Source organism: Manis javanica, chromosome 8 (assembly GCF_040802235.1).
Source record: "Manis javanica isolate MJ-LG chromosome 8, MJ_LKY, whole genome shotgun sequence".
NCBI lineage: Eukaryota > Metazoa > Chordata > Mammalia > Pholidota > Manidae > Manis > Manis javanica.
In genome coordinates this window covers 104,746,800-104,771,494 of record NC_133163.1, presented here as the reverse complement: position 1 = coordinate 104,771,494, position 24,695 = coordinate 104,746,800, and the positions used below count along the sequence as shown (strand labels likewise).

At 39.0% G+C, this 24,695-nt stretch overlaps 1 protein-coding gene across 1 annotated transcript in view; it reads left to right on the top strand.

Annotated features, from left to right (window-relative positions):
• RAB27A (RAB27A, member RAS oncogene family) overlaps positions 1-17,997 on the top strand; it is an 86,200-nt gene extending 68,203 nt beyond the window's left edge. Inside the window, exon 6 of the mRNA XM_037020990.2 lies at positions 15,720-17,997. Within this exon, the coding sequence (XP_036876885.1) occupies positions 15,720-15,915 (196 nt within the window). The 3' untranslated portion in view covers positions 15,916-17,997. The remainder of the gene's footprint in view (positions 1-15,719) is intronic.
• The last annotated feature ends 6,698 nt before the right edge of the window (positions 17,998-24,695 follow it).

The window sequence follows — 24,695 nt, the reverse complement described above, 5'->3', positions numbered from 1 at the left end:
CACACTGTTGCTGAAACACTTAAAAATAGCTACAGTGTCAGTGAAAAATATGAGACGAGAAAGCAGATTGAAGCATTGGCAACATTCCTCTGAGATGATGTTAGTGCATCTCAAACATCCAGTTAGTGTGAATCAGAACCACCTGACTGCCAGGTCCCACCGTTTCTGATTTACGAGGTCTTGGGCGAAGCCCCAAACTGACATTTCTGATTCCCAGATACCACTCCTGCTGTTGGTTGACAAGAGCACTTTCAGAATCACTGATGTTGATGCCAAGTTACTATCAGGTGTGCATTCTAGCAGGTATTTTTCTTGGCAAGTGTAACTGGAAACAAAATCATCATCACAGAATATGAAGCAGTTGTCTGCGTGGTGCCATGCATGACTGAGAGAAATGTGCTCCATCACTTATCATTGGAAAGTCCATGCTAAAGAGAGGAAAATGTTTTCTCGCACAGTTAATTACATCAGCTGTGATACAGAGTGGGCAGGGATGCTGGGGTTGGTGCTGAAGGAGTGCCAGCCACAAGCGGGCAGGCAAGGACTTCAGTCTGTTGGTGATAATGGTCACATCAAAAGGCCTTTGCACACTCTTCTTTATTCAGACGATAGTTAGTGGTCATTATAAGCCTTTGTTCTTTTCAGAGTTTAGGAAAATAGAGACAATTGTGAATATTAGGAAAGCATGATAATTGAATATCTGTATTTCATGTGCTGTGCAAAGAAATGGGGAGCAAATTTTTAAAAAATTGAGATCTAATCCATATATAAAATTGTATTAATTTAGGTGTACAACACTATGATTATATATATATGTATGTATATATGTGAAATGATTACCACAATAGGTTTAGTTAACATCCATTATTACATACAGTCACAAACTTTTTTTCCTTGTGTTGAGAGCTTTTAAGATACACTCTGTTAGGGCAGCACATTTAAAAAGACCCCCCGCACCCACTGAAGGCTGCTGGCTGTTGATGAGGAAGGTGCTCAGAGTTTCTAGAATGAAGGATGTGTTTAAAACATTTATTTGCAACATTAATAATGTGAGTACAAACCATTTCTGGGATTTGAAGTGGCTTAGCTCAGCAAAATGCTCTGTGTCTTAATCTAGTCTGAACTAGGTGAAGTGTGATACAAATAGCTTGATCTCTAATAGTTTGATTCTTTGCAAACTTGATGACATCCTTCCCTTATTTGAGAAATAAGTGAATAATGTATCATTGGGCATGTTTTAAAACCACACACATAAGCTGCAACTAAACATACAAGATTGATTTCCAGAGCCCCACACGACTCAGTAGAGGATCTAGGTTTCATTTGGCACAATATCCCAGACTCAAACACTCCAGACACCAACCATGTCCTATAAATGCTTGTTCATTTAGCATCCAACAGATTATGAAAACTAGTGACCCGCATTTCTTACTGTAGTGAAAAATTTCTGCACAATTTCTGGATCCACATGTGAGTCAAATATCTAGAAACATTTGACAGAATCATCAAGTACACTTGATAAATTCCTCTAGTTTACTGGAAATAAACAGAAAAGAAACTACCTGGATGTTGATCCTGACTGATGGCATGAGCTGGATATAGGTATCTTGGTGAAAAACTGCAAATGATAATGCCCTCTCATTGATTTGAAGCTGTCATTGTGCTCGTTTTATTTTATTTTTCTTTAAAATTTGTGATTAAGCAAAGCTACAGTAATCAAGACAATTTGGTACTGGCACAAGAACAGAGCCACAGACCAGTGGAACAGAATAGAGTCTCCAGTCATTAACCCAAACATATATGGTCAGTTAATATACAATAAAGGAGCCATGGACATACAATGGGGAAATGACAGCCTCTTCAACAGCTGGTGTTGGCAAAACTGGACAGCTACATGTAAGAGAATGAAACTGGATCATTGTCTAACCCCATACACAAAAGTAAATTCAAAATGGATCAAGGATCTGAATGTAAGTCATGAAACCATAAAACTCTTAGAAAAAAACATAGGCAAAAATCTCTTGGACATAAACATGAGCGACTTCTTCATGAACATATCTCTCCAGGCAAGGGAAACAAAAGCAAAAATGAACAAGTGGGACTGTATCAAGCTGAAAATCTTCTTTACAGCAAAGGACACCATCAACAGAACAAAAAGGTATCCTACAGTATGGGAGAATATATTCATAAATGATAGATCCAATAAAGGGTTGACATCCAAAATGTATAAAGAGCTCATGCACCTCAACAAACAAAAAGTGAACAATCCAATTAAAAACTGGGCAGAGGAGCTGAACAGACAGTTCTCCAAAGAAGAAATTCAGATGGCCAACAGACACATGAAAAGATTCTCCACATCACTAGTCATCAGAGAAATGCAAATTAAAACCACAATGAGATATCACCTCACACCAGTAAGGATCGCCACCATCCAAAAAGCAGTATGGAGGTTCCTCAAAAAGCTCAAAATAGAAATACCATTTGACCCAGGAATCCCACTTCTAGGAATTTACCCTAAGAATCCAGCAGCCCAATTTGAAAAAGACAGATGCACCCCTATGTTTATCACAGCACTATATACAATAGCCAAGAAATGGAAGCAACCTAAGTGTCCATCAGTAGATGAATGGATAAAGAAGATGTGGTACATATACACAATGGAATATTATTCAGCCATAAGAAGAAAACAAATCCTACTATTTGCAACAATATGGATGGAGCTAGAGGATATTATGCTCAGTGAAATAAGCCAGGCAGAGAAAGACAAGTATTGAATGACTTCACTCATATGTGGAGTATAAGAACAAAGAAAAACTGAAGGAACAAAACAGCAGCAGAATCATAGAACCCAAGAATGGACTAACAGTTACCGAAGGGAAAGGGAGTGGGGAGGATGGGTGGACAGGGAGGGAGAAGGGGGGGAAGAAGAAAGGAGACCTTACAATTAGCATGTATAATGTGGGGGGAGCATGGGGAGAGCTGTACAACACAGATAAGACAAGTAGTGATTTTACAGCATCTTACTATGCTGATGGACAGTGACTAATGGGGTATGTGGGGGGAACTTGGTGAAGGGGGGAGTCTAGTAAACATAATGTTCCTCATGTAATTGTAGATTAATGATACCAAAAAAAAAATTTGTGATTAAGCTTTTTTTTTTTTTAAGCACACCAGAATGAATGTTTTGCATGTGTTCCAAATGGCTGTTCAGTGGTGGTTTATAAAATGATATTACAATTAGCTGCACAGGATTTTTTCCAAAGGTTTAGCCATATGGCCCCCTAGTAATGCTACATCAGCACCACCATGTGGACAGAAGGAACAATACCACTCTTCTTTTGGTTGAAAGTGGGATAATTGATCCTCTTGAATTTAAACTAAGGAATTTTAGGAAAAGCAGAATTTTATTTTTAGAGAAGGAAAAACCCTATTCTGTAAACCTTTACCGAGCACTTGCTGGATGCTAGGCTTGTGCTAGGCCCCTTAACATGTATCATCTCATATCCTCCTCACCACACCTGATAAAGCCCCTGTTACCGCCTTCATAGATATGGAGAAGTATTCAGATAAAGTAGCCCAAATGGCTTCTAAAACAAAACATCAGGAAGATATGGGCATAAAAATAGACGTCCTATGCCCTTTGGACAAGCTGAGCCATCCATTTTTCGAATGTGAGCACAAGGCATGTTTCTGTCTCTGGGGCATCGTTTTATTATGGAAGGAAAGTCTTAATTCTGGCTGTTCTTTGTGGATCTCATCTCGTTTGCTTTTCCTCTGGTCGCAGAGTTGAGAGTGGAGAGGAGTGAACTCTAGCATTCATTTATTCCTGTAGAAACAAAAACTCTTGCTCAGAAGACTCCAGATGATGATTAAGATTTTAAGGTTGTCAACCTGACTCCTGGTCACGTGACCTAGAGGTTCACAAATGAATGGAAGGATAGCAGTTTGTGACTTGAATTTGGAGTATAAATCTAAGCTACATCTTTTAAATATTGAACATATTTTAATATGAGTGACTTAAAAGTCGATAAGTCAACTTATATATCCTGAAATTCTACCAATTAAATGCTTCAGTTAGTACACATTAGACAATTGCTCATAGCTCCGCTACAGGCATCAGTCATTTATACCTTAGTATTATTCAGTAAAGTAAGATCTGTTTACCCCAGCATTTACTGAGGATCAGTTGCAGGCAGTGAGGGGTTTGATGAGAATCTAGGGAGGCATGTGCTTGGGATCATGAAGCATTTTGGCTAGGACAGGTTTGAGTGAGCCATACCTGTCATAGGAAAGCATGGATTCAGGTATCAGAATTAGGGCAGCACTGTAGACCAGCCACAGTCTGGGAATTTAGTATTTATATAATGTTGCTAAGGTCTCTTGGAGCTCTGATTTGCTATGGTTCAGTGACATTGTTTCTATGGGATGATGGGTTCTGAGTTTAAACAATAACATTACAAATATTTGTAATGTCTGTGTTGGAAATAAGAAACATTTATTGGTGACACATTTTCTATGTGTCAGATTCTGTTCTAAGTGCTTTAATGTTAACTCACTTAGTCCTTGTAAGAAAATACTAATATAATATTACCTAGGTTTATGGATGAAGCAGCTGAGGGACAGAGATTAACAGTTTGCCAGTTGGTAAGAAATCATGCTACAATTAGAATCTGGGCAGCTGGGATCCCGAGGTTATAGCTCTTAACCATTGTCCAAACTGTCTGTAACTTCCCTGCATAGATTTTACAGCTTAAAAAAGTACTTTCAACTATGTTTTCTCACTTGTGCCTCTCATTTATTTGAGGTAATTTTCAAGAACTAGGAGGAAAGAAACTATGCAAATTAGAAATGGTCTAATAGAGATTCGGTTGAGAAATTCAGTGGGTCTGAGGACTCCAGACTTGGAACGATATTTATAATAGACTTCAAGGGAATTAAAAAAATTAGATGTACATTTTTTTTTTTTTTTTTTTTTTTTTTGAGAGGGCATCTCTCATATTTATTGATCAAATGGTTGTTAACAACAATAAAATTCAGTATAGGGGGGTCAATGCTCAATGTACAATCATTAATCCATCTCAAGCCTAATTCTCGTCAGTCTCCAATCTTCTGAAGCATAACGAACAAGTTCTTACATGGTGAACGAATTCTTACAGAGTGAATAAATTCTTACATGGTGAACAGTACAAGGGCAGTCATCACAGAAACTTTCGGTTTTGATCATGCAATATGACCTATAAACCATCAGGTCAAATATGAATATTCATTTGATTTTTGTACTTGATTTATATGTTGATCCCACATTTCTCCTATTATTATTATTATTTTTATTTTTAATAAAATGCTGAAGTGGTAGGTAGATGCAAGATAAAGGTAGAAAACATAGTTTAGTGCTGTAAGAAGGCAAATGTAGATGATCAGATGATCAGGTGTGTGCCTATGGACTAAGTATTAATCCAGGCTAGACAAGGGCAGCAAGACATCCACGGATGCAGAAGATTTCTCTCAAAGCAGGGGGGGTGAGGTTCTGAGCCTCACCTCTGTTGATCCCCAAATTCTCACCTGATGGCCCCCCTGCGACTGTGCCTGTCTTAGGTTGTTCCTCCCTTGAGGAATCTTACCCGTCTCTGGCTAACCAGTCATCTTCCGGGGCCATACAGGGAAATGTAAAGTTGGTAAGTGAGAGAGAAGCCATATTGTTTGCAAAGGTTAGCTTTTTACTTCTTTGCAGATTTATGCCCTGTGGCTTCTATGCCCAGCACTTGTCTCGAGGTATCTTTACCACCTGGAGGAATTATGATACTCGGTAAATTCGATATGAGGCACGAATTCTATTTAAAGTTTGTAATTAGGAAGGAAGAAGAAAAGCTATAGATGTAGCATATGAAGGAAACATGGGAGGATTGATTATTTCTTTGACATATCTTCTTGTGTAGTACCTTAAGTATGTATAGGTTTTAAACTACTAACTAATTTGCACACACATATTGACATAATAGGAATACGGTGACATAAACAAAGCAAATCTATAATCACCAGCCATCTCCAGTGAAGCCAAGAAAACCATTTAGGCACCCTAGGCATTTGTGAAAATTTATCTATGATATGATGGATATTTTCCAACTGTACTTGAACCATCAGACAAATTAAAGCAGCCCATTTCTGGGATCTGTTCACATCCCATATGTTCTTTTAACCATAGATAGTCTATAGTCATGAGATTTTGGGGTGCTACAACTTGCACCCCTCCCAACTCCTGGTTGAGTTCCAACAGTACAGATCCAGTCAAATTCGTTGTCTCACTGTATGCACATGCCAGCCTAGACATCTCCCTCCTCCTTCTCATGGCAAGTCCAGGAGATGGTGGGCTGGATGCAGCCACAACCGCAGCATCGTCCGGATCCCTGTGGAGGCTTTTTGATGATCATCCCCCGGCACGAGTCCTCCAGAGAGTGCTGATGCCGGAAGCTCCTCCTCATATCGTATCTTAGTTCATTTTCTGGGTATCCAAGCTAGGCCTTGATCTTCTGCGTAGAAACAAACAGACCCTTTGCCCACACTTTGACATGCCCTCTATACCACTGTGCAGAACTCATTGGAGGTCAGCACACAGTAACTGCTTTTTTTTTTTTTTTTTAATTAAGAGAAAGGAATATTATCAGAAAAGAGTACCTCCATAGCTGATCATCTGACACCCTTTAAGTGATCAACATTAAGGATATTTAAAGCATGCGTTGATCTTTGATTTACCAATAGTTTTATCCTGTTAAGGAGTAATCCCCCTTTTCTTTCTTTCTTTCTTTTTTTTTTTTTTTTAAATTTTTAATCTACACTTACCTGAAGAATACTATGTTTACTATGCTCTCCCCTATATCAGGTCCCCCCTAACAACCACATTACGGTTACTGTCCATCAGCTTAGCAAAATGTTGTAGAGTCACTACTTGTCCTCTCTGTGTTGTGCAGCCCACCCTACCCTTTCTCCCTCCCCCCCATGCATGCTAATCTTAATACCTCCCTTCTTCTTCCCCCCCCTTATCCCTCCCTGCCCACCCATCCTCCCCAGTTCCTTTCCCTTTGGTACCTGTTAGTCCATTTTTGGGTTCTGTAATTCTGCTGCTGTTTTGTTCCTTCAGTTTTTCCTTTGTTCCTATACTCCTCAGATGAGTGAAATCATTTGGTATTTCTCTTTCTCCGCTTGGCTTATTTCACTGAGCATAATACTCTCCAGCTCCATCCATGTTGCTGCAAATGGTTGGATTTTTCCACTTCTTATGGCTGAGTAGTATTCCATTGTGTATATGTACCACATCTTCTTTATCCATTCATCTACAGATGGACATTTAGGTTGCTTCCAATTCTTGGCTATTGTAAATAGTGCTGCGATAAACATAGGAGTGCATCTGTCTTTCTCAAACTTGATTGCTGCGTTCTTAGGGTAAATTCCTAGGAGTGGAATTCCTGGGTCAAATGGTAGGTCTGTTTTGAGCATTTTGATGCACCTCCATACTGCTTTCCACAATGGTTGAACTAATTTACATTCCCACCAGCAGTGTAGGAGGGTTCCCCTTTCTCCACAGCCTCGCCAACATTTGTTGTTGTTTGTCTTTTGGATGGCAGCTATCCTTACTGGTGTGAGGTGATACCTCATTGTAGTTTTAATTTGCATTTCTCTGATAATTAGCGATGTGGAGCATCTTTTCATGTGTCTCTTGGCCATCTGTATTTCTTTTTTGGAGAACTGTCTGTTCAGTTCCTCTGCCCATTTTTTAATTGGGTTATTTGTTTTTTGTTTGTTGAGGCGTGTGAGCTCTTTATATATTCTGGACGTCAAGCCTTTATCAGATCTGTCATTTTCAAATATATTCTCCCATACTGTAGGGTTCCTTTTTGTTCTATTGATGGTGTCTTTCGCTGTACAGAAGCTTTTCAGCTTAATGTAGTCCCACTTGCTCATTTTTGCTGTTGTTTTCCTTGCCCGGGGAGATATGTTCAAGAAGAGATCACTCATGTTTATGTCTAAGAGGTTTTTGCCTATGTTTTTTTCCAAGAGTTTAATGGTTTCGTGACTTACATTCAGGTCTTTGATCCATTTTGAGTTTACCTTTGTATATGGGGTTAGACAATGGTCCAGTTTCATTCTCCTACATGTAGCTGTCCAGTTTTGCCAGCACCATCTGTTGAAGAGACTGTCATTTTGCCATTGTATGTCCATGGCTCCTTTATCAAATATTAATTGACCATATATGTTTGGGTTAATTTCTGGGGTCTCTAATCTGTTCCACTGGTCTGTGGCTCTGTTCTTGTGCCAGTACCAAATTGTCTTGATTACTATGGCTTTGTAGTAGAGCTTGAAGTTGGGGAGTGAGATCCCCCCTACTTTATTCTTCTTTTTCAGGATTGCTTTGGCTATTCGGGGTCTTTGGTGTTTCCATATGAATTTTTGAATTATTTGTTCCAATTCATTGAAGAATGTTGCTGGTAATTTGAGAGGGATTGCATCAAATTTGTATATTGCTTTCGGCAGGATGGCCATTTTGACGATATTAATTCTTCCTAGCCATGAGCATGGGATGAGTTTCCATTTATTAGTGTCCCCTTTAATTTCTCTTAAGAGTGACTTGTAGTTTTCAGAGTATAAGTCTTTCACTTCCTTGGTTAGGTTTATTCCTAGGTATTTTATTCTTTTTGATGCAATGGTGAATGGAATTGTTTTCCTGATTTCTCTTTCTATTGATTCGTTGTTAGTGTATAGGAAAGCTACAGATTTCTGTGTGTTGATTTTGTATCCTGCAACTTTGCTGTATTCCGATATCAGTTCTAGTAGTTTTGGAGTGGAGTCTTTAGGGTTTTTTATGTACAGTATCATATCATCTGCAAATAGTGACAGTTTAACTTCTTCTTTACCAATCTGGATTCCTTGTATTTCTTTGTTTTGTCTGATTGCCGTGGCTAGGACCTCCAGTACTATGTTAAATAACTGTGGGGAGAGTGGGCATCCCTGTCTGGTTCCCGATCTCAGTGGAAATGCTTTCAGCTTCTCGCTGTTCAGTATAATGCTGGCTGTGGGTTTATCATATATGGCCTTTATTATGTTGAGGTACTTGCCCTCTATTCCCATTTTGCTGAGAGTTTTTATCATGAATGGATGTTGAATTTTGTCAAATGCTTTTTCAGCATCTATGGAGATGATCATGTGGTTTTTGTCTTTCTTTTTGTTGATGTGGTGGATGATGTTGATGGATTTTCGAATGTTGTACCATCCTTGCATCCCTGGGATGAACCCTACTTGGTCATGGTGTATGATCCTTTTGATATACTGTTGAATTCTGTTTGCTAATATTTTATTGAGTATTTTTGCATCTACGTTCATCAGGGATATTGGTCTGTAATTTTCTTTTTTGGTGGGGTCTTTGCCTGGTTTTGGTATTAGGGTGATGTTGGCTTCATAGAATGAGTTTGGGAGTATTCCCTCTTCTTCTATTTTGTGGAACACTTTAAGGAGAATGGGTATTATGTCTTCTCTGTGTGTCTGATAAAATTCCGAGGTAAATCCGTCCGGCCCCGGGGTTTTGTTCTTGGGTAGTTTTTTGATTACTGTTTCAATTTCTTTGCTTGTAATTGGTTTGTTTAACTTTTGTGTTTCTTCCTTGGTCAGTCTTGGGAGGTTGTACTTTTCTAGGAAGTTGTCCATTTCTTCTAGGTTTTCCAGCTTGTTGGCATATAGGTTTTCATAGTAGTCTTTAATAATTCTTTGTATTTCTGTGGAGTCTGTCGTGATTTTTCCATTCTCATTTCTGATTATGTTGATTTGTGTTGACTCTCTTTTTCTCTTAATAAGTTGGGCTAGAGGCTTATCTATTTTGTTTATTTTCTCAAAGAACCAGCTCTTGGTTTCGTTGATTTTTGCTATTGTTTTATTCTTCTCAATTTTGTTTATTTCTTCTCTGATCTTTATTATGTCCCTCCTTCTGCTGACTTTAGGCCTCATTTGTTCTTCTTTTTCCAGTTTTAATAATTGTGATGTTAGACTATTCATTTGGGATTGTTCTTCCTTCTTCAAGTGTGCCTGGATTGCTATATACTTTCCTCTTAAGACTGCTTTCGCTGCATCCCACAGAAGTTGGGGCTTAGTGTTGTTGTTGTCATTTGTTTCTATATATTCCTTGATCTCTATTTTGATTTGTTCATTGATCCATTGATTATTTAGTAGCATGTTGTTAAGCCTCCATGTGTTTGTGAGCCTTTTTGTTTTCTTTGTAGAATTTATTTCTACTTTCATACCTTTGTGGTCTGAAAAATTGGTTGGTAGAATTTCAATATTGTGGAATTTACTGAGGCTCTTTTTGTGAGCTAGTATGTGGTCTATTCTAGAGAATGTTCCATGTGCACTTGAGAAGAATGTATATCCTGTTGCTTTTGGATGTAAAGTTCTATAGATGTCTATTAGGTCCATCTGTTCTAGTGTGTTGTTCAGTGCCTGTGTGTCTTTACTTATTTTCTGCCCGGTGGATCTATCCTTTGGGGTGAGTGGTGTGTTGAAGTCTCCTACAATGAATGCATTGCAATCTATTTCCCTCTTTAGTTCTGTTAGTATTTGCTTCACATATGCTGGTGCTCCTGTATTGGGTGCATATATATTTAGAATGGTTATATCCTCTTGTTGGACTGAGCCCTTTATCATTATGTAGTGGCCTTCTTTATCTCTTGTTACTTTCTTTGTTTTGAAGTCTATTTTGTCTGATATTAGTACTGCAACCCCTGCTTTCTTCTCACTGTTGTTTGCCTGAAATATGTTTTTCCATCCCTTGACTTTTAGTCTATGCTTATCTTTGGGTTTAAGGTGAGTTTCTTGTAAGCAGCATATAGATGGGTCTTGCTTTTTTATCCATTCTATTACTCTATGTCTTTTGATTGGTGCATTAAGTCCATTTACATTTAGGGTGACTATTGAAAGATATGTACTTATTGCCATTGCAGGCTTTAGATTCGTGGTTACCAAAGGTTCAAGGTTAGCTTCTTTAGTATCTTACTGCCTAACTTAGCTCGCTTATTGAGCTGTTATATACACTGTCTGGAGAGTCTTTTCTTCTCTCCCTTCTTATTCCTCCTCCTCCCTTCTTCATATGTTGTGTGTTTTGTTCTGTGCTCTTTTTAGGGGTGCTCCCATCTAGAGCAGTCCCTGTAGGATGCCCTGTAGAGGTGGTTTGTGGGAAGCAAATTCCCTCAGCTTTTGCTTGTCTGGGAATTGTTTGATCCCACCATCATATTTAAATGATAGTCGTGCTGGATACAGTATCCTTGGTTCAAGGCCCTTCTGTTTCATTGCATTAAGTATATCATGCCATTCTCTTCTGGCCTGTAGGGTTTCTGTTGAGAAGTCTGATGTTAGCCTGATTGGTTTTCCTTTATAGGTGACCTTTTTCTCTCTAGCTGCCTTTAAAACTCTTTCCTTGTCCTTGATCCTTGCCATTTTAATTATTATGTGTCTTGGTGTTGTCCTCCTTGGATCCTTTCTGTTGGGGGTTCTGTATAATTCCATGGTCTGTTCGATTATTTCCTCCCCCAGTTTGGGGAAGTTTTCAGCAATTATTTCTTCAAAGACCCTTTCTATCCCTTTTCCTCTTTCTTCCTCTTCTGGTATCCCTATAATATGAATGTTTTTCCTTTTGTATTGGTCACATATTTCTCTTAGTGTTGTTTCATTCCTGGAGATCCTTTTATCTCTCTCTATGTCAGCTTCTATACGTTCCTGTTCTCTGGCTTCTATTCCTTCAATGGCCTCTTGCATCTTATCCATTCTGCTTATAAATCCTTCCAGGGATTGTTTCACTTCTGTGATCTCTTTCCTGACATCTGTGATCTCCTTCCGGACTTCATCCCACTGCTCTTGCATTTTTCTCTGCATCTCATCCCACTGCTCTTGCATTTTTCTCTGCATCTCATCCCATTGCTCTTGCATTTTTTTCTGCATCTCTGTCAGCATGTTCATGATTTTTATTTTGAATTCTTTTTCAGGAGGACTAGTTAGGTCTGTCTCCTTCTCAGGTGTTGTCTCTGTGATCTTTGTCTGCCTGTAGTTTTGCCTTTTCATGGTGATAGAGATAGTCTGCAGAGCTGGTACAAGTGACCGCTGGAAGAGCTTCCCTTCTTGTTGGTTTGTAGCCTTTTCCTGGGAGAATAGCGACCTCTAGTGGCTTGTGCTGGGCAGCTGTGCGCAGACAGGGCTTCTGCTTCCTGCCCAGTTGCTTTGGGGTTTATCTCCACTGTTGCTGTGGGCTTGGCCTGGCTGGGGCTGTTCCTCCAAAATGGTGGAGCCCCGTTAGAGGGGGAGCAGCCAGGAGACTATTTATCTCCGTAAGGGGCCTCTGTGCTCCCTGCTGCCCAGGGGGTTAGAGTGCCCAGAGATCCCCAGATTCCCTGCTTCTGGTCTAAGTGACCTGTCCTGCCCCTTTAAGATTTCCAAAAAGCACTCTCCAAACCAAAACAACAACAGCAACAATGAGAGAGGGAACAGAAAGGAAAAAAAAAAGAAAAAACACGCGATTTTTTTTTTTTTTCCTCAGGTGCCGGTCCCAGGCACCCGCGCACTGGTCCTGCTGCCCTGTCTCCCTAGCACCAGGGTCCCTGTCCTTTCAAGGCTTCCAAAAAGCACCCACCCACCGGTCCCGCAGGGAAGGAACGCTCAATATTCTTTGTCCTCAGGCACTGGTCCCACGCACCCGCTCACCAGTCCTGCCGCCCTGCCTCCCTAGCACCGGGGTCCCTGTCCCTTCAAGGCTTCCAAAAAGCACTTGGCAAAAAGAGAGAAAAAAAAGGGGAAAAACGCGCGATTTCTTCCGTCCTCAGGTGCTGGTCTCAGGCACCCACCCACCGGTCCCACAGGGAAAAATGCGGGATATTCTTTGTCCTCAGGTGCCGGTCCCAGGCACCCGCTCACCAGTCCCGCCGCCCTGCCTCCCTAGCACCGGGGTCCCTGTCCCTTTTAGGCTTCCAAAAAGCACTCGCAGAAAAGAGAAAAAAAAAAAGGGGAAAAACGCGCGATTTCCTCTGTCCTCAAGTGCCGGTCTCAGGCACCCGCCCACCGGTCCCGCAGGGAAAAACGGGGGATATTCTTTGTCCTCAGGCGCCGGTCCCAGCCACCCGCTCACCAGTCCTGCCACCGTGCCTCCCTAGCACTGGGGTCCCCATCCCTTCAAGGCTTCCAAAAAGCGCTTGCCAAAAAGAGAAAAAAAAAAAAAGGGGAAAAACGCGCGACCTCCTCCGTCCTCAGGCACCGGTCTCAGGCACCCGCCCCCAGGTCTCGCAGGGAGAAACGCGGGATATTCTTTGTCCTCCGGCGCTGTTCCCAGGCACCTCCTCACCGGTCCCGCCACCCTGCCTCCCCAGCAACGGGGGCCCGTCCCTCTAAGGCTTCCAAAAAGCGCTCGCCAAAAAAAAAAACTGCTCCGGTTTCTCTCCACCCGCCGGGAGCCGGGGGGAGGGGCGCTCGGGTCCCGCCGGGCTGGGGCTTGTATCTTACCCCCTTCACAAGGCGCTGGGTTCTTGCAGGTGTGGATGTGGTCTGGATGTTGTCCTGTGTCCTGTGGTCTCTATTTTAGGAAGATTTTTCTTTGTTATATTTTCATAGCTCTATGTGTTTTTGGGAGGAGATTTCCACTGCTCTACTCACGCCGCCATCTTGGCTCCCGCCCATTTTTATGACAGTATTTAAAAGAAGGTTTACAGTTCAACTGCTTTTTTTTATTTCTCTTTTGTGTGTTTATTATTTTGACCTATTGTTCTTGAGGGAGATTTTCATTTGCTTTTCCATGAAATCTATTTCTGAATAGTCAAGAAATGATCAAGCCTTCTTCTTAAGCATAAGAAATTTTCTATAGATATTAAATGATTTTTCTTGGAAATATAGTTGAGAAAAGCATGATGAAGAAAATGTAAGCATTTAAATTTTGAGAATTCTCAATCCTTAATTCAGTTACTTGTAACCATAGCAGCATTACCAACTATCCCCATGACTTAGTTCAATAACATTATGGGTATTCACTCTATAAATATTTACTGAATCCCCACAAAGGACTTCCTCTTCTTATTTGATAATCATGTATTGCCACGTAACTAGGGGAGTGGAGAAGATTATCTTCATTTCATAAATAAGGTAACAGATGAAGATGGAGAAAAAGACTGACAGTAACCAAAGAGATAGCCAGGCAGGAGGTTTAAAAACATTAAGACCATGTAATATACCCAGCCAGCCATTCTCTGATTTAAATACTTTAGAGTTAGCATATGAAAGGGTATGAACATAGGTGTTGTAGAACCAGTATAGCCATTACGTCTTGCAAAACTCAAAGATGGGTGGATAAAAGTTCAAATGAAGTCATAGTTCCTCTGCCAGTTTTTAGGGGTTATATTAAAATAGAGAATTGCAAAGTTTAAGTTGCGAGGCCTGTCAGCTCCTATAGGAAGTGTGCAGAAAATAAGAGCATCATGAGAAATCATAATGGCAAAATAGCTTTCCATCCTATGCAAGTATCCCCCAGTGTGCTTCTAGTGACTTAAGAAGCAGAGCAGTTCCAAAAATATCTGTGAAAGCACTAAGAAGTTTGTCAACAATCTGTGAAAGCTCTCATGTGGAAGCTGCTTCTAGCCAAGAGATAAGAGTCACCGAAACTGTAATCGGAGTCACTGATACAGTGTTAATATTGTGTTAACACATGCTATGAGAACATGTGAAAACAATGATGTTCTTCAAGAGAAGTTATAGTGGAAGATTTTAAGGTCCTTATGCACATAAGGAATATTTCACTGAATGTCACTGCAGGCCCCGCTGAGGTGCTGAAATGACCTTTTGCAGTTTTTACATCGTAGAGCATTTTGGTCAGATACCATACAAATGGGGGAAATGAAATCTACAGTTTGAGGAAATCGAATTTTCTATCTCCTTGGCTTTAGTAAGAAGCAGAAAGAAGTTGAAAATTGTTAGTTCTGTCACAAAGACTAACTCAGATGCAGAAAGGGCAGCTGCCACCAGAAGACTCTTTTCTCAAGAAGATGTGAAAAGCTGCCTTAGAGTTTAAAATGATGCATGGTGAGTTATTGAAAAATTGCACATACACCACAAGTCCTTGGATAACAAAGTAGACGTCCTTATGGTTGATGTCCTTGGGGAACTCTGAGTTGCTATAGATTTCAGAACATCTTCAAGTTTATGGTCCAAGAATATAGGCTGGAGTTGACAAGTCGCAAAGCCTCTGACAGACATGGTTGAGCCAGTGACCGTAGACTTATCTCTGAATCAGCTTCATTTGTTCATGTGCAGCAAATGATGGAGATTTATCTGTTTTGGAAATCCTCATACAAAGTATGTGAGTTTGGAGCCAGTAGAGCCTATGGTTAAGTTGGTTACAATGGTATCACACAGTTGTGGATTCAAATCATAGCTCTGATACTTTCTGTCATTATGAAATTGGGCAAGTTACTTCATTTCCCCAAACCTCAATTTAACTGTGAAATGGGAACAAAACCTTCCAGAAGTTTTACATCTCTATTAGGAATGCAGTACCCATTCTTATCTTTTTCACTTTTTAGCATATGCTATAGTGGTAAAATGTTTTTTTTGTCTGGTATATTTGTACAGTACTCATTTTCGAAGTTGAATTTTCAAGGGCAAAGGTTTCCTTTCCTCCACACGGTGTTACCTGAGTTGTCTCTGTCTTCCAGAATCCCCTACTTTGAAACTAGTGCTGCCAATGGGACAAACATAAGCCAAGCAATAGAGATGCTCCTGGACCTGATAATGAAGCGAATGGAACGGTGTGTGGACAAGTCCTGGATTCCGGAAGGAGTAGTGAGGTCCAATGGTCATGCCTCTACAGATCAGTTAAATGAAGAAAAGAAGGGGGCATGTGGCTGTTGAAAAATCAGAGATACACAGTATTTCAGGTGGCCTATGCCTGTGATCTTCTCTATGGCTAATACATGACACAGAGAGATTAACAGACACTGTGTACACACTTCTCATCATCCCAATTAAACCTATTAATAAGCATCCAGTTTTAAAAGTAATTTGCTGCAGCTTTGTAAATATTTCCTTAAGATTCAGCCTGAGAGGAGAAATATTTCACATAAGCCAAAAGTGCCTTATAAAATCTTAGCTCATGGCAATAGGTCATTCAGGGATTCAGGATTTTGTAGCCACAGGAGAGTGAATTTGTTACATAGAATGAACGAAGATACTGTCATTTGCCCTAACAAAGAGCCTCAGAGTCTCACAATCAAGATCTTAGATGCAATTATGAAACTATCAATCTTTAATTCAAATTTAAAAACTCTACTTGTACCATAGGTAACCTTATAAATGCCATCAAAACCACTTGGATATTAAACAAAATATATACAAACTTCTGTTCAAGGTCCTTGAGGATTAATTCATGAAAGCATTCTCTTTAAAATGAATATGGACAAATTATGGCCATTATCTACAGACTCTGGATAAACTGGATTGACTAATTATTCACCCACTGTGACTCTAGTTGGTGGGAGAGGGATTGTGGGGTGAGGACAGGGATAGTTTAATGAAGTATGAACAATTGAAGTAGGGCTTCTGGCTTCCTCTATATTCCCATTGCTCTGAAGGGTTGGTTGAAGGGTCAGGGAACTCGATTTTTATGGCTTTAGTTCACTGTGATCTGTGCATTTATACATGGCCTACATACTGACCACATGTGAACATAGCTTTATGCTGAAGTTATTTGTGATGTAAGTAAACATTTAGCTCTTTTTCTTCATATTTATAGTGTTATTCTACATCCTCAGACTGCAGTTTGTTAGCTTGTGAACTAATATTCTGTCTTCACTATCAGGCTCTGTATTACTGATATTTGCAACATGTTTTATTTTTACATTGGTGAAATTGAAAGAATTTGATTTTAATTACATACGATGTCTGTTTGCTATTTGGTGGAAGATAGATGTTTGTATTTAAACAGCTTCATTTGTATTCTAACTCAGTATAAGAAAAATTAAGTATTCTATAAGTTGTATTTTTCATTGAGATCTTGTACTCGCTGGGTCAAGCCAAGGCAATATTCTTCTGCTTTGCCAAAATGTCTTCACACCAAATTTAAGGTGGTTTTTAAAATATGTTTCATGGCAGTTGTTTGTAGAGGTCAAAGAGGAAAATTATTATTTATTAAGTGGTTTAAATAAAGTAGATTAAATTTTTCAAAGAGCTTAATGGTTATTTAGGAAGAAAGTCCACTCATTGTAATTTAAGTAAGGAATAAAAATAAATGTATTTTGTAGTGACAAATGTCTGGTGGTACTGTAATTAGAAAAATACAACTATGATGGAAAGTAATTACTTTTACATGGTAGTTTTCAAACGGCTTTTTATTAAACACATAACCTATTTTTTCTACTGCTGTCCCTCCACTCCCTTAAAAAACTTAGCTGTGGTTACTAATAAAGATCTTATATATTTTTGTCCTTGAAATGAGGACTTAACTTTTAAGTACTAAGTCATTGAGTCCTATGTATTTGAATTGTGTAGTTAGTGAAGGAAAGATTCAGACATTTCAAGGGCAGGGTCATAATCACAAGCAGTGCCTTGAAAAGTTGCCCTAAGACTTCAGTGGAGCAAATCATAATTTTACAGCTGCTTATTAGGGAGTATTTTATATGGTGTATTTATATAGTTAAAAAGAAGACAATATTTGTGTTTCAGTTTTTCAAGAACTAAATGATAAATTAGCTGTTGGCCTTAAACAGAATATACAACTAAATGTATACATCATATAGTGATGTACAAAAACCACTTTTATTGAAATAAATAATCATATTCTCTTTGGAAATTATTTGTTTAAATTTGATACTGAAGGACCATATTTTTGTGTGTTGATGTATTTTTCTGTTACAAGTCTGTGTAAAAGTGAAAATGTATCTTCAGTGAACTTTGTGCCGATTAAGCGTATAATTAAAAAGTGGTTTTGTCTGTCAAGTTTGTGTGTGAACAGAACTTCATTTCCCAGCACAATAAAGTTTCCATCCAGAGGTCATAACAGTAAAGGAAAACAAAGTCAGGGACACATATCCCATTAGGTACTTGATGAGGGGCCAGCCAAGACAACATATTCCGGAGAAGGTAAAGTCAAATAGTTACCAAATGTTCATAGAGCACTTACAGTGCAAAAGTGTCATACTAGCTGTTTTCCGGTGAATAAAACAAGGGGTAAGAGCCTGGATTAAGACTGGGGCTGAGAGATGGATGCAAGAGACACTGGGAGGGGTACAGTCATTGTGTGGATAAGGAGGGAATATGTGGGAAGATGGACTCTCTGACCTTATTTCCTATCACTGGTACCCCTCATCCACTCTTCGTACTGGCACACTGGCTGCCTAGAAGTGTTCAAATGTGATCCTATGTCAGGAAAATTTGCTGTTCCTCTGTCCAAAATGCGAGTCTTCCATCCATATGCATGGTTCTTTCATCCTTTAAGACTGTTCAAATGTCACCTTGTCCAAAAGGACTTTGTCACTTCCTGCCTTGTTATCCTGTTTTGCTTTGGTACCTGTTGCTCATTACCACTTGATATGTTTATCTTCAGTCACCAAGATATAAGCTCATGATTACAGGGACTTAGGCATTTTTCTTCAGAATTGTGTTGCCACTACCCAGAAAAGGGCCTGGTACACGGAAGATGTTCACTGCTGGTTGTTGGTAGACTGCGTAAAGGACCTAAGATGTAGCAGGGTCAAGTGAGTTTTCAAAATAGAAGTCACTGTTCATGTTTAAAGACAGAGTAGTAGAACTTGAAAATAAAAACACCTTCAGAAATGTTTAGAAAGGCTCACATAAGTCATCTTGGTTTATTATGAGGAATTAGGAAATCTGAGAAATTGATGTCAAGATAGCCAACAGTGTTTAAGAAATGTTCAGTAAGGAATGTTTTGACTGGCATTTTTATAAACTGAAAATCTCTATGGTATTTTCAGGTCTTCTATTTTTGACAATGTCGGTGACTATACAACTGGAAAACTTTTCCAGTATAAAACACTTAGATAATGCTGGATAAAATATAATGAGCATATTTTTTTAATGCACTCTTGATGTCTCAAAGTAAGGGAAATGCCCTCAGACCACCCTCTTCCTACTATGAAATAGACAAAACAGCAACAATAGCAGCAATAGAGGGAACGCAAAACAACCGGATACTGAGTGTGATTTGCCTTTGGTTTGGTGCCTGTACCAGTAATCATGGTGCTGAGTTAACAGCTGCATGCCATTAGGAGAGAAAACCTTGGATCCGGTGGAGGTAGGGTGCAGAATGGAGAATTCCCTCACCTCCAAATACACACAAAACCAGGGTCCAATCTATGTCAGTATTTCCTGAGAATTCAGAATTCTGCTTTTTCACAGGTTTGAGGTTCAGGTTTACACTACCTGTTTTTTTGTTTGTTTGTTTGTTTTTGTCTGAGAATGGGTAAGCCAAGAAATTAATATAAAAATTAACATAAAGTGGTTTGGTAACACATCTGGATTACTTGGTAGAAACAAAGCAAAATGTTTCCAAAAGGAACATCTCCACCCATACCTTATGGATTCTTATGGAAAATACCCTACCAAGGATGAACTCACAGTTTAATATAACAACCCGTTTCTCAGCCCCAATCATAAGCAAGGGCCAGTAAACCAAAAACAGCAGGATTAGGCACTTAAGGACTTCAAATAGTATATCAGATGGAGACCAGAAAGTAAAAATATTTAAAATAATTACAAAGAAGGAATGAAAACATCTGGGAAAAGAAGACATTATTAAAGATGTAAGAGTGATCTGGATTAAAAAAAACTTCCATATATGAAAAATATAGCCCTTGATATTCAAAACTTAATGGTCAGAAGTTAAATGGCAAGGTTGACAGAGTTGAGAAAATTGGTGAACTTAGAACCTAGGTTGGAGGAAATTACTCAGAATTCATCAGAGAAAAAGGAAGTATGAAAGAGGTTAAGGGTTACAGAGGAAAGGGAAAAGCGTCAACTTATATAGGAATTCTAACAGGAAAAATGTGAGAAAATGGAGAGAGAGGCAATATATGAAAAAAAAAAGAACTTTTCAGTATTATAAAAAACATACACCTTCAGTTTCAGAATCATAAGTCTCAAGCAGGATAAATGAAAAGAAATAGTGTCTCCAAGATTCAGCTCAATTTCTTGGATGTGTAATACATATTTTTCTTCTCTTCCTCTTTATTCTCTTATAATAATTGGAAAGAAAAAAATTTCTAAAACTGTTCACCTATTGAACCTAAAGCAAAATACTGAGTATGCTAGTAGGCTGAAGGGAACAAAGACTCAGATGAAAGTTCAGGTTATGGCATTAAGAACATGGATAAGGGATGTGGCTTCTGACCTTGAAGATAAGATGATGAAGCTGAGTGATCCTGTACTTGAGAAGGGCAGGGAAATTCTTGTTTAAGTAGTAGTATAAAACAGAGAGTTGGAAAGGAACTATGCAAAGAGCTTGGGAAGACTGCTGAGGCTCATCTATAATTGTTGAAGGGGATAAGAGAGGAAGAAGATTAAACAAGGGTAAAATGATCTTCAGTCTTTTGGTTGACAGTGAAGTGTAGGGAAAAAGTTTACTACTAAGATTTCTGGCATGTGCCTTTGTTATTAACATTGTTCTGGAATTACTAGTAAATGATGAGACAAGAAAGATAAATGCAAGTATCAGATAAAAGGAAAAATTATATGAATTTGCCGATTTTAACGAGATAAACTGATTCTAAAGTTAAAATGAAAAAACAAACTTTGAAGAATAGCCAGAGAAACAATGAATAAGAAGGCCCAGAAAGGGAGAGGAAGGCTGCAGTAAATCTAGTTGTTTAAAAAATTACAATAAATTAAGCATTTTAGAATGGGCATATAAATAGATAAATCAATTGAGCAAGGCAGAGAGTCCAGAGGTAAATCCATAGAGAAGTGATGGTTTGAATTAGTGGGGGAAACAATGCTTTACTGAACATATAGCATTGAAAAAAAAAGAACACTGGAATCCTATATCATTACTTGTACTTAAGCAAATTTCAGATTACTTGAAAATTCAAATGTGAAAAATGGCACTATAAAAATAATGGAGAAAAAAATTTGAAAAACAGTTTTGAAGAGGGTTATGTGGTTCCAAAAAACATCAAATCCAAAACCACAAAAGACTGGATAAGTTTGGATACATACAAATAAAATTTCTGCATGTAAAAACACTATAAACAAAGCTTAAAATACTGATAAATTGGGAAATAATTTCTAAATGTCAGAAACCACTAACATTCTTAATATATAGAGTGCTGTTAAAAGTCAACAGCAGAGAGGAGGAGCCAAGATGGCGGCGTGAGTAGGGCAGCGGAAATCTCCTCCCAAAACCATATATATTTTTGAAAATACAACAAATACAACTATTCCTAAAAGAGAGACCAGTGGATACAGTACAACAGCCAGGCTACATCTACATCTTTGAAAACTCAGCATCTCACGTTGCTGAGGGGTAAGATATAAGCTGTGGCCTGGCAGGACCCGAGCACGCCCCCCACCCCAGCTCCCTGGCAGGAGGAAAGGAGTTGGAGCAGGAAGGGAGTGGGAGCCCAGGACTGCTAAACAACCAGCTCTAGTAACCTGCACCGGGAGCGCAGACACACACAGCATGGTGTGCTGGATATTAAAGAAATGGAAAAGCAAAATCTGCGAGTGGGTCCCTGCAACCAGATCCCCTGGGACTAAAGAAAATCTATATGCTAACAAGCTGGAAAACCTAGAAGAAATGGACAACTTCCTAGAAAAATACAACCTTCCAAGACTGACCAAGGAAGAAACAGAAAATCTAAACAGACCAATTACCAGCAACGAAATTGAAGTGGTAATCAAAAAACTACCCAAGAGCAAAACCCCCGGGGCCAGATGGATTCACTGCTGAATTTTATCAGACATATAGAGAAGACATAATACCCATTCTCCTTAAAGATTTCCAAAAAAATAGAAGAGGAGGGAATACTCCCAAACTCATTCTATGAAGTCAGCATCACTCTAATACCAAAACCAGGCAAAGACCCCCACCAAAAAAGAAAATTACAGACCAATATCCCTGATGAACATAGATGCGAAAATACTCAACAAAATATTAGCAAACCGAATTCAAAAATACATCAAGAGGATCATACATCGTGACTAAGTGGGATTCATCGCAGGGATGCAAGTATGGTACAATATTTGAAAATCCATCAACATCATCCACCACATTAACAAAAAGGACAAAGCTACATGATTATCTCCATAGATTCTGAAAAAGCATTAGACAAAATTCAATATCCATTCATGAAAATTCATGAAAAAATCTCTCAGCAAAATGTGTATAGAGGGCAAGTACCTCAACATAATAAAGGCCATATATGACAAACCCATAGCCAACATCATACTTGACAGTGAGAAGCTGAAAACTTTTCCTCTAAGATCAGGAAAAAGACAGGGATGTGCACTCTCCCCACCATTATTCAACATAGTACTGGAGGTCCTAGCCATGGCAATCAGACAAAACAATGAAATACAAGGAATCCAGATCGGTAAAGAAGAAGTCAAACTGTCACTATTTTGCAGATGACATGATATTGTACATAAAAAACCCTAAAGACTCCACTCCAAAACTACTAGAACTAATCTCAGAATTCAGCAAAGTTGCAGGATACAAAATTAACACACAGAAATCTGTTGCTGTCCTATACACCAATGATGAACTAACAGAAAGAGAAATAAGGAAAACAGTTCCACTCACAATTGCATCAAAAAGAATAAAATACCTAGGAATAAACCTAACCAATGAAGTGAAAGACCTATATCCTGAAAACTACAAGACACTCGTAAGAGAAATTAAAGAGGACACTAACAAATGGAAACTCATTCCATGCTCTTGGCTAGGAAGAATTAATATCATCAAAATGGCCATCCTGCCCAAAGCAATCAACAGATTCAATGCAATGCCTATCAAAATACCAACAACATTCTTCAAAGAAACTGGAACAAATAGTTTTAAAATTCAAATGGAACCACAAAAGACCCCGAATAGCCAAAGCAATCCTGAGAAGGAAGAATAAAGTGGGGGGCATCTCGCTTCCTAACTTCAAGCTCTAGTACAAAGCCACAGTAATCAAGACAATTTGGTTACTGGCACAAGGACAGAGCCACAGACCAATGGAACAGAATAGAGACTCCAGATATTAACCCAAACATATATGGTCAATTAATATATGATAAAGGAGCCATGGATATACAGTGGGGAAATGACAGCCTCTTCAACAGCTGGTGTTGGCAAAACTGGACAGCTACATGTAAGAGAATGAAAATGGATTATTGTCTAACCCCATACACAAAAGTAAATTTGAAATGGATCGAAGACCTGCATGTGAGTCATGAAACCATAAAACTCTTGGAGGAAAACATAAGCAAAAACCTCTTGGACATAAATGTGAGTGACTTCTTCATGAACATATCTCCCCGGGAAAGGGAAACAAAAGCAAAAATGAACAAGTGGGACTATATCAAGCTGTAAAGCCTCTGTACAGAAAAGGACACAACCAATAGAACAAAAAGGTATTCTACAGTATGGGAGAATATATTCATAAATGACAGATCCGATAAAGGCTTTTCATCCAAAATGTATAAAGAGCTTACCCACCTCAACAAACAAAAAGCAAATAATCCAATTAAAAACTGGGCAGAGGAGCTGAACAGACAGTTCTCCAAAAAAGAAATTCAGATGACCAACAGACACATGAAAAGATGCTCCACATTGCGAGTCATCAGAGAAATGCCAATTAAAACCACAATGAGATATCACCTCACACCAGTAAGGATCACCACCATCCAAAAGACAAACAACACCAAATGTTTTTAAGACTTATTAAGACCACCTCCTACATTGCTGGTGGGAAGGTGAACTAGTTCAGCCATTGTGGAAAGCAGTATGGAGGTTCCTCAAAAAGCTTAAAATAGAAATACCATTTGACCCAGGAATTCCACTTCTGGGAATTTACACTAAGAATGCAGCAGCCCAGTTTGAAAAAGACAGATGCACCCCTATATTTATCGCAGCACTATTTACAATAGCCAAGAAATGGAAGCAACCTAAGTGTCCATCAGTAGATGAATGGATAAAGAAGATGTGGTATATATACACAATGGAATATTATTCAGCAATAAGAAGAAAACAAATCCTACCATTTGCAACAACATGGATGGAGCTAGAGGGTATTATGCTCAGTGAAATAAGCCAGGCAGAGAAAGACAAGTATGAAATGATTTTACTCATATGTGGAGTATATGAACAAAGAAAAAACTGAAGGAACAAAAGAGCAGCAGAATCACAGAACCCAATAATGGACTAACAGAGTTACCAAAAGGAAAGGGACTGGGGAGGATAGGTGGAAAGGGAGGGATAATGGCTGGGAAAAAGAAAGGGGGCATTACAATTAGCATATATAGTGTGTGTGGGAGCACAGGAAGGGCTGTGCAACACAGAGAAGACAAGTAGTGATTTTACAGCATCTTGCTACACTGATGGACAGTGACTGTGAAGAGGTATGTGGGGGGGACTTGGTGAAGGGGAAAGCCTAGTGAACATAATGTCTTTCATGTAACTGTAGATTAATGATACC